We start from the raw sequence: 9,439 nt of genomic DNA on the forward strand, positions 1-9,439 counted from the left end.
TCGTAACATGCCATCAGCGGTCATGTGGCTCAAAACAACATCCAAGAAAACAACTTTTCTCTTCATCATCTTTCTTCTTTCCTTCTTTCTTCCCCTTCTCCAAAAAGCACTGAGGGCATTAGGGCTTTAAGCTACTGGGTCAGCTGGGATAGAAAACTTGCCCTACATTTACATCAACAAACTTAACTACTTCTATAGTTGCGATGCCTTACCATGTTTTGGGAGCACCAAAGTGAATATAATTGATGCTGTACAGATCCATATCTTCGGTATGCCAGGCAAAGGTAGTTTTCCACATTCCAAAATAGAGGTAGGCTGTGTTAACTCCTTCTATTTTCACACCTGTAATGACAAACAATTGTTGATGTCATCTTAGTTGTACACCTGTTTGACCTTTGACTTTGATGCCCTCATTTTTACACAATTGTGACATTATTTCATGCTGATTTCATACAGCCATCTGGAAGATTTTCAGCAATGTGTGCATCTTAATGTTTATAAAAAGTTTCTTAAAATGTTTACAAAAAATTTCTTAAAATTTAAGAAACTGTTTAAGTTAAACAGGGAATGTATTAAATTTGGCTGTCAAAATGTGATGTAATAAATGAATTTTCAGGGAACCTCCTGCATAATCAGGTAGACTTGGTATTTCTGCGTTGCTAAAATGATTTCAACAAATAATAGATTCTTATTTGTTTTCCCCAAAATGTTAGTTTTCACTGATCACATTATGTCCCCTTTTAATTTCTAGGCAAGAAATGGGGTAAAACAGGGAAAATTGCTATTTCATTCCAGCACCTATAATTATCTTCAATGTGTGCTACTATTAGCTTGCCAATCTTGATTGAGTTTCACGCAGCTCGAACATACAAGTAAGACGTACGACGAATAGCGACACACAGTTTATACATCACCGATTCAAGGATACACAAGCGCAAGACATGTCAGCCATTACTTGATTGATGAACTCGGAATAAAACCGGAGATCTCCAGATTTATTAAATTATGTTACTGTAATTCTCAAGCACTTCACTTTCACAAGGTAATTTAGTACCAATAATTATGTACCGTAACTTACAAACATGGTTGCGTTATGCATACCTGAATTGATATTTAAGAAAACGGTACATACCTTGTTCTTCTTCGATGACATCTAGTACAGTGCCAAGCCGGTTAATATTCCAGATATTCCAATCTTTGTCATAAATAGTTCCAGACACATCGGCCCCATAGATGGGCGAGTTATAGGCCAGGTTCCTCCAGTATTTCCTCTCCAAATCTTCAAAGTCAAAATGATCTGGTGTCTTGTACCTGCAAAACAAAAAGTTAAAGGTGGCTGATCAGATTTTTTCATATAGTATAAATCTTACATTGGGGTTATTCCAGTTAAAACCCATACCCCCTATGGAAGACATGACCTTAATGTTTCACACAGGCAGTGTGAATTTCAAATGGGGTTATGTGATTCCATTTGACCTCTACAACCCCTGTGTGAGATTAAGTTCATGTCTTCCTTAGCGGGTGTATTGATTTGAACTGGAAAAGACCATTGAGGCCAACCAATCCGTTTCCAAATTTCGAGATATTGCTCCAGCAGGTTTAATATTGGTAGCAAAAATGTGCATAAAAATGCCCCATAGAATAGTACTTAGTTCCGGTGGTGGTTACCACTTTTTACCATGTATCTCTGGCGTAACATTTTACAGTGGTAATGAGCTATCTTATGATGCAAAGTGGGGGGGGGGAACGAAGCTGTCGATCTTCTCACACACCTGTAATTGTTCAAAGCTAACTAAAATTGATGTGTTGTACAATTTTTTTTTAATATCATTTTTTACATTTGTTCTGTTTACAGTGCATGTTTATGTACCATGCACCATTTTTTAAAACACCCGCAATGAAAACCTACAGTAGGGTATTCTAAAAGAATTCCAATTCCAAAATGGTATGTTATAATCATTGCTGGGCAAGAAAAACATCCTATGTATCATTGGCCCTTGAACATGTTTTAAAGAAAACCATATGTTACCTCTAAGCATGTGTGCGTGTCTCTCTGTCTGCCTTTTAGTTATACCCATACCTCTAAGCAGTTTTGTTTCAAACATGTTTTTAAGGGCCACAAGTACATAGAAGGTTTTTCCTGCTCAACGACATTTTGATTTTTTTTTAAAGTTAGGTTCTCCTTACTTGTCACTCAAGGCCATTTTCTTAAATTCATGATAAGTGAGCGGCTTCTTCTGGATGTTGAATTGTGTAAACAACCCTTTGTGACCCATCACTTCCTGCTGGATAGGGGCAGGAATGGTAAGGTCCACGGTACTGTAATCCTTCCTAGGAACAAATTCCTTGGGTGGTATCACCTGCAATAAGAAGAAAACAGAAATGGGGGAAATACATTATTCTTTGAAACAAGCATTCAAGTAATAGGTTTTTACTTCACTGCCAGTTTGCGCAAGCAAGACTTTGATTTTAAAAAATGCTTCAAAAAGTTCACTTTCAGTGATCAATTGTAGCAGATATAATTATAGATATACCAAGGTTAAAAAGTAGGAGTGTGAATGTAACATTGACGCCAAGTGTTACAATGTAGAATGAACCATCCATACATTAAATGACTTACTCTTCACATATTGTAACAATGTTACTTGTCAAAATGCACTTCTCTTATTTTTATTTTTAGAGAGTTAAAAACAAGGTAAATTTGACACACATCCGGGGATAAACCCAAAAGGTATTCAAAGTTACAAGAGATAAAACTTTTCTTTTTCAGGGGACAAAAGAGAGTAGAGACCAGCCCTCAGCATACAACAGAATGTAAATCATAAATTTTAAATAGGAACCTAATCATGATTTTATGATTAGAGCTGGTTTCAACATGTTGTTTACTGAGCGCTGGTCTCGAGCTACTTTCCTTATCCCTAGAAAAAGAATAGTTTTATCCTTCAAAACATCAATGTTAGTGTGATATTGCTATAGTTTTCAGTACAGTACTTCAGTCAGCGGTCTGCCAATTTGGCGCAGTTATATGGCGTATACGGAAGTGGGGTTCTGATTGGCTAATTGAATCACATCATCATTACATCGGCACCTCATTCGCTAGTCAAACTGCATAGCAAGGTGTGACCTAGTTCTTTTTACGCGATAATCAGACAGATCAGACGGACACGCTGAAGTAATTTGCTGAATAGTATAGTGTGACACAGTTGTTTCTTCTTGGATCCATCCTTTGACTCCCTGCTGGTCAATTGAAACAGACTTTCCTTGTTTTTATACTTTCATGAAGTAATCTTAAACTCTAACTTGATTGCTGATTATCATACCTTTGCTACGCCAGCCTTGTGAGCTCCCTTTGATTCCATGTACTTAATGTAGCCAGCAAAATCTTTCATCTCCTCCAAGGTTGGTCGAAAGACCATGATCTTGTGATTCTCTGTTGACAGACTCATGGTTGATTGATAATTCTGCTGCCTGAAAAGGAAGAAAAAAAATTGAATTAAACATACTTGTTGTAACAAAAAGTCTTCAGTTACAGTCCGGTACCGGTACTTACAATTAACTGATCATTTGAGACAACAATGTAAATAAAATTCCAAATACATGCCTAGGCTAGAGACGCACCAATCATGATCGGCAGTTCTGAATCAGGGCCGATACTTGCCTAACTGGTTCTGAATCGGGACCAGCCTGCTTTTTAAGCTTTCAAGCTCACAAATCAACTTACGTTGTACAGATGGATATAATTCCTTACTCTTGGTCCATAAAATTAAAACAAAAACAAAGGTGAATCCCGGGGTGAATTACATGCACATCACAATGCGTGAGCCAGTTCTCACGCTTGTGTTGGTTTGTTGCTGTTTTGGTCGCTGTTTTGCTGATGTGACCTTGGGCCTGGACCTGGGGAAACCCCAACCAACTTCGGCGCTCCCGTCATAGTAAGTGTGTGGCGATCGCTCCAATTTAATTGAGAATGGCTTATAGCGCTAAAGACCCCGGAAACCAGCACGCCCACATGGCCTCGACGTTTTGACATGAAGGGCGCACACCTCTAAATCACTACGTGCGCGATGTAATGTGGATGAGTTCCGGTAAAAATGAAATCTTTTTTGAGGTATTTTGGGCCTTTCTGTGGACTTATAAGGAAAAAGAGAAACATGTTACAGCTTAAATAAAAGTTTGAGACCTATACACGAACTTGGATCCCAAAATAGTTGCATAACCCAATTTTTGAAAAAAGTAGGCCCTCGGATTGAGAAAATGACCAGAAACGGGTTTTCAGGGTAAAAACGGGTCGATCGGAAGACTACCCGTACATTGAAACATATATTAAATTGTCATCGATTTGCAATCGATTGGTGGTAAATTTATGTTCAATTTGTTGCCGAAAAGGTCTAAAATCGGGCAAAGCAGAGACATGTTTTCATGTGTATTTCAATGGGACGCGCTATTAGCGGTGTGCACCCTGAATGGAATAGGGCTGCACCATTGGAGGAGGGTAGGGATGTTTTGAAGAAAAAGTTACGAAAGCAGTATTAAATATAATTATTTTAACAGAAATAAATGTGAAAAATAAATAAATAAATGAGATTGAATTATGGGTTATTGAATTATTGAATGGTCATCGCTTACGCAAGTATGAAATAATGTGTTCGTATCGACACAAGAACAATACTCATCAGTCTACCGAAAGGCCGAAGTAACCAACACAGTGCATCAGTGGCATGCATGCCTCCGAATTCGGAAGTCATGCACGTAATTGTACTAATCTGGTTCTGGTTCTGAATATAAATCGGTAATCGGTAAGCAGAGGCTGATCGATGCTTCTCTATACATGCCAGACTTGTTGCTGTGCAATGTGGCTTGCATGCACGTTGTAAATTTTCATATTTTTGACTCGATAGTTTCTTGTCAAAAGCTGGGTATATTGTTATAATATGAAATTTGTTAGGCCTATACACTTGCTTTATAAATAATTGAATTTCATCTCATAATGAAAGAAGAAAATAAAAAGTGACTGCCTTTTGTTTTCCAAACTGCCAACAGGAAGGTATTCAATTGCCCATTATGTGGTGATTGTGGTCTGATTTGTTTATCTTCGCAAGTCCAATGAAAGTCGATTCTGAGTTTCCAATCCCATCACATTTTTTTTAAATTTGAACTTGTGAGACAACTACGGTATTTCATTATTCTTGTATCTTTCAATGCTCAACCAAATACACATCACGAGGATGTTTTATGTACAGATATGAAGCTTTTTTTGGTATTCCGGGTTCGATTTAACTGGTGTCGTGGAGCAAAATGCTCCCCCTTTTGGACAACCTGCTACACAAATTTCAGCTTGTATAGCAATTTTTACAATGTAAACATATGCTAATATTATAAGAACATCGCCTAAATAAGGTTTTCACTAAAAATTGCGACGTACATTTTTCAAAGTAAATTGAACCCTGTTGGAGTGTTGGTATTATTCTGTTCCAAAAGTGCAGGCAAAAATTGAAGACTGTAGTGGAAGAAGTGCTCACGTGCCAAAATACTAGTTCTGAGAAAATGGGGTCTAAAGTTTTGAAATTTATCTGCTGATCACAAACTTTATTATTTTGTACTAAAACTTGCAGGAGTAATTTTATATTCACTATTATTCTTTTACAGCTATAAATTAATACATTGTTACTTATTGATTTTCTATAATCGATAATCGATATCTTGCACTTGAGTCTTTTTTCCACTACAATCAGTGGTCAGCTGTAAACAAATGGATTTTTCTCAAAATTGAATGGCAATATAAGTTACAAGTATATATTTTTGGAATGCCCATATAGAGAGGAACAATTTGATGTATCATTTGTGTAAACCGGATGTTGCTTAAAATTTGACCTCGTTTGACCTTTGGTTGACCTTGAGCTTATAACTCCTTAACTAAATATATATTTTTGTAATCCTTATGACCCAACGAGCAATTTGACACTAATTTGATAGTGATCAGACCAATTTGAAAATTTGACCCCAGTTGACCCCTCACGTGACCCCTATTTCTGAGGGGTCATATCGCCAAAATTTTGAGAAAAAATTGCTAAACCCCAAAGACTTCAAAACAGTCAATAACTCATTTTCGCCAAAATGGCACTTGAGTACATTATCCACTATGGAGTGTGATCGGAAATTGGGTAACATTTGGTGAAAAAATAGGATTTATTCAAATTTCCATAAAAAATGGTTTTAATTTGGTGGAAAGGATTATATTTTAATAATCTAAAAGAAAAAAGAAAAATTTGTCGCAAATTTTGTGTTTTCCGTGCCGCTAAAGTTGCGTGCATTATTTGTAGCGTGAGGGACGGACACTATGTTGCATTTTTATGAAAATACTTCTCTTAGGAAGAGATTATATGCTATTGTCAATTTTTGTTTACAGATTATTAGTACAACCCTTGCTACAGAAAATATCAATGAGATTTGTAATTGGATGTCTTCCAGAAGATAGGAGGGGTCATGGAAGGTGAACTCTAGAAATTTTGTCCGTCCCTCAAAGATAAAAAACCAAAAAAGTTTTTTTTCTCTGAGAAACATTTCAAGGAATTAAATTAGCATATACCCTATCTATCAATATTAGTGCTCACCTTACTAGAGATAAAGAAACTAAAATTCCCAATCTTTAAATCTAAGAGTTATTAGTCCTTAATTAATGTGAGGGACGGACATGTCCGTCCCTCACACTAACTTATTTTGGATGTACAGGTACCAATGTATGTTGAGTGAAAATATTTTTGTTTACATATCAATAGTGCAACCCCTGCCACATGAAATATCAATGAGATTTTTAATTAGATGTCTTTCAGAAGAGAGTTGGAGGTCATGGAAGGTGAATGCTAGAAATTTTGTCCGTCCCTCACGGATAAAAATCCAAAAAGTTGTTTCTCTGAGAAATATTCTAAGGAATTAAAATAGCATACACCCCATCTATCAATATTAGTGCTCACCTTACTAGAGATAAAGAAACTAAAATTACCAATCTTTAAATCTAAGAGTTATTAGTCCTTAACTAATTAAGGGACTGACATGTCCGTCCCTCACACCAACTTATTTTGGATGTACTGTACCAATGTATGTTGAGTGAAAATATTTGGCCACTAAATATTAAACCCAATTCTTCTACCCAGTCAGAGAGTCTGTCTAAAACAAATTCATGCCAATCCCAGAAGGTCATGCTCCCAAACATTTGGAATTGAAGATCCTGTTGCTAAAAAAAAGAGGGTCTGTCCGTCCCTCACACCAACTTATTAAAATTAATATTATTGTTAATTACTGCTTCTTTATCAGTAAAACTACAATTGGATATTGAAAACAAACAGCATGAAGTAAAACTTCTGTGTAATTTGAAATTAAAAGTGAAATACACACTGAATAAGATATTTAGGCCATCATATGTCCGTCCCTCACAGACAAGCTGTCCGTCCCTCACACAAGTATTTAGTGGGTATAATCATATGATATTTCCACTGAACTTGAATTATTTTGACAACTGCATTTCATTTAGATGTCAAGGATAGCATTAGGGGTGGATTTGGAGAAATCTTGCCAAATTTGAAATTTTGTAACATTTTGTCCGTCCCTCACATAGAAAATGTCCGTCCCTCACATAAACTTTGGACCCGCTTCATAGGCGCCTTGAAAACAAACTGAGTCAAATTTCTTAATTTTTGGAGGGATGGAACATTACTCTTTCATGATAAGTATATATTGATTAAACATGTGTATAAGTTTCAATAGAAAACTTGAAGATGTAACTGATGGTGGTGATTGCTTATTCTATTGATTTCCGTCCCCTCACACGTGAAAATTTTGTATAGCTTAAATAATTGATGCACATGTGGCAACATTTTCATGCATGAAATAACTATTGGTTGAAGGGTTATATATTAACCTAACTTAGAGGAATAAATTTTAACAAGGGTTAATTAAACACAGCAATTAATCTATTGATGTCCGTCCCTCACGTGAGGGACGGATTCCGATCACACTCTATGGTCTTCAATTTAACTACAACAAAATTAATGACAGACACATGTACACATAATTGTACACAAATTGATTTCAATTCAATAATTGCAACAGTAAACCATGTCAATTTGTAATTCATCTGAATCACCTGTGAGTGTACATTGTAGACTTCTTGGCAAAATTAGGGAATTCCTAGTTGATGTAGTGTTTCTATAATGTTTTCCCAATTATCTTCAAAAAGTAGTTCTTAGCTCACTAGAACACCCACTTCTATCCTCAAACGATCTGTTATTTTACAAAACTTACAAAAATCTTTTACAAATATATTCAAACCTCCATTTTCCATAAGTTTAATGAATTCTCAATGCACATTTTCAATACATTTTATGGTTCTTCATTTGAGATATCCATCCGCTGTCAGCGACGGCCATTTTTGTTTTCAGAAAAACAATCTATTGTCACTTGCATAACAAAACACATAAAACAGTGAAATACTGACATGTATTGCATACTCAAATTCATTCCTAATAATCGATGTTCACAAACTAGTTCCAAAAACACTTCCTTATTATGATAATCAAAATCATGGCACCTGCATCATATGGTATTTACGGTCATAAACCTCGTACATTAGTTTTGTTTTCAATGTTTTGATCAGCTAGCTTTGCAACCAGCATTTTGCATGCACAACAAGACAATCATGAAGTAGTACCCCTTTTAAAAACCTTGGAATATGTTTTGGTAATTCTAAACACATGGGGAAATTCTTACGATGAAACGATTAATGAAATTCATTTGTGTCAAATTACAATATATTATAAAGTGTAAAGTTCTGAAAAGCATGCATCGCAATTTGCAAAAATCAGCCTGCATGTTGGTCGGTACAGATGTCACGTATACACACACATTGTATCGCCTGCTTAATTACAAACGTCGCTCGAAACATCCGTTTTCGTATAGTTCGGAACGTATATTGAGACAAAATCCAGCATTTTGCAGTATAATTTCTAATTATCTACTATATTATATGATCTTACCTTCAGAAAAATCTACCATTGATATAGAAAACGATGATTTTTCACATAGCTTCAGCTTCCATCAAACAACATTCGGCAACAGAAGCGAAGACGAAAGCCGCATCACACACCGACACACGAATAAATCCGCGTATCTAATTAAATATGTTTTATCCATTTAATATGAATCTATTACTGTAACACAGAATAAAAATAGGTTAAAAATCTGATATAATTTTTTGGCTTTCATCGGAATTCATCAAGTTCAAGAAAAACTATCTCCAAAATTGATCTTAGAATAAATTGAAACAGAAAAAGCAGAACTCTTATTGATCAACTCTCAACTAATACAATGAAGAAATTACCAACTTCATGAATCTCTTACACACATGTTAATTTTTCCTCCTGCTGTATATGAGACTGGAGATGGC

At 35.8% G+C, this 9,439-nt stretch overlaps 1 protein-coding gene across 1 annotated transcript in view; it reads right to left on the minus strand.

Annotated features, from left to right (window-relative positions):
• LOC140152194 (lysine-specific demethylase 4C-like) overlaps window positions 1–9,140 on the minus strand; it is a 31,108-nt gene extending 21,968 nt beyond the window's left edge. The window contains 5 exon segments of the mRNA XM_072174523.1: window positions 213–342; window positions 1,133–1,311; window positions 2,188–2,360; window positions 3,321–3,468; window positions 9,030–9,140. Coding sequence (XP_072030624.1) covers window positions 213–342; window positions 1,133–1,311; window positions 2,188–2,360; window positions 3,321–3,446 — 608 coding nt within the window. The 5' untranslated portion in view covers window positions 3,447–3,468; window positions 9,030–9,140.
• Window positions 9,141–9,439: the final 299 nt, after the last annotated feature.

The sequence above is a fragment of the Amphiura filiformis genome, chromosome 1 (assembly GCF_039555335.1).
Source record: "Amphiura filiformis chromosome 1, Afil_fr2py, whole genome shotgun sequence".
Lineage (NCBI taxonomy): Eukaryota > Metazoa > Echinodermata > Ophiuroidea > Amphilepidida > Amphiuridae > Amphiura > Amphiura filiformis.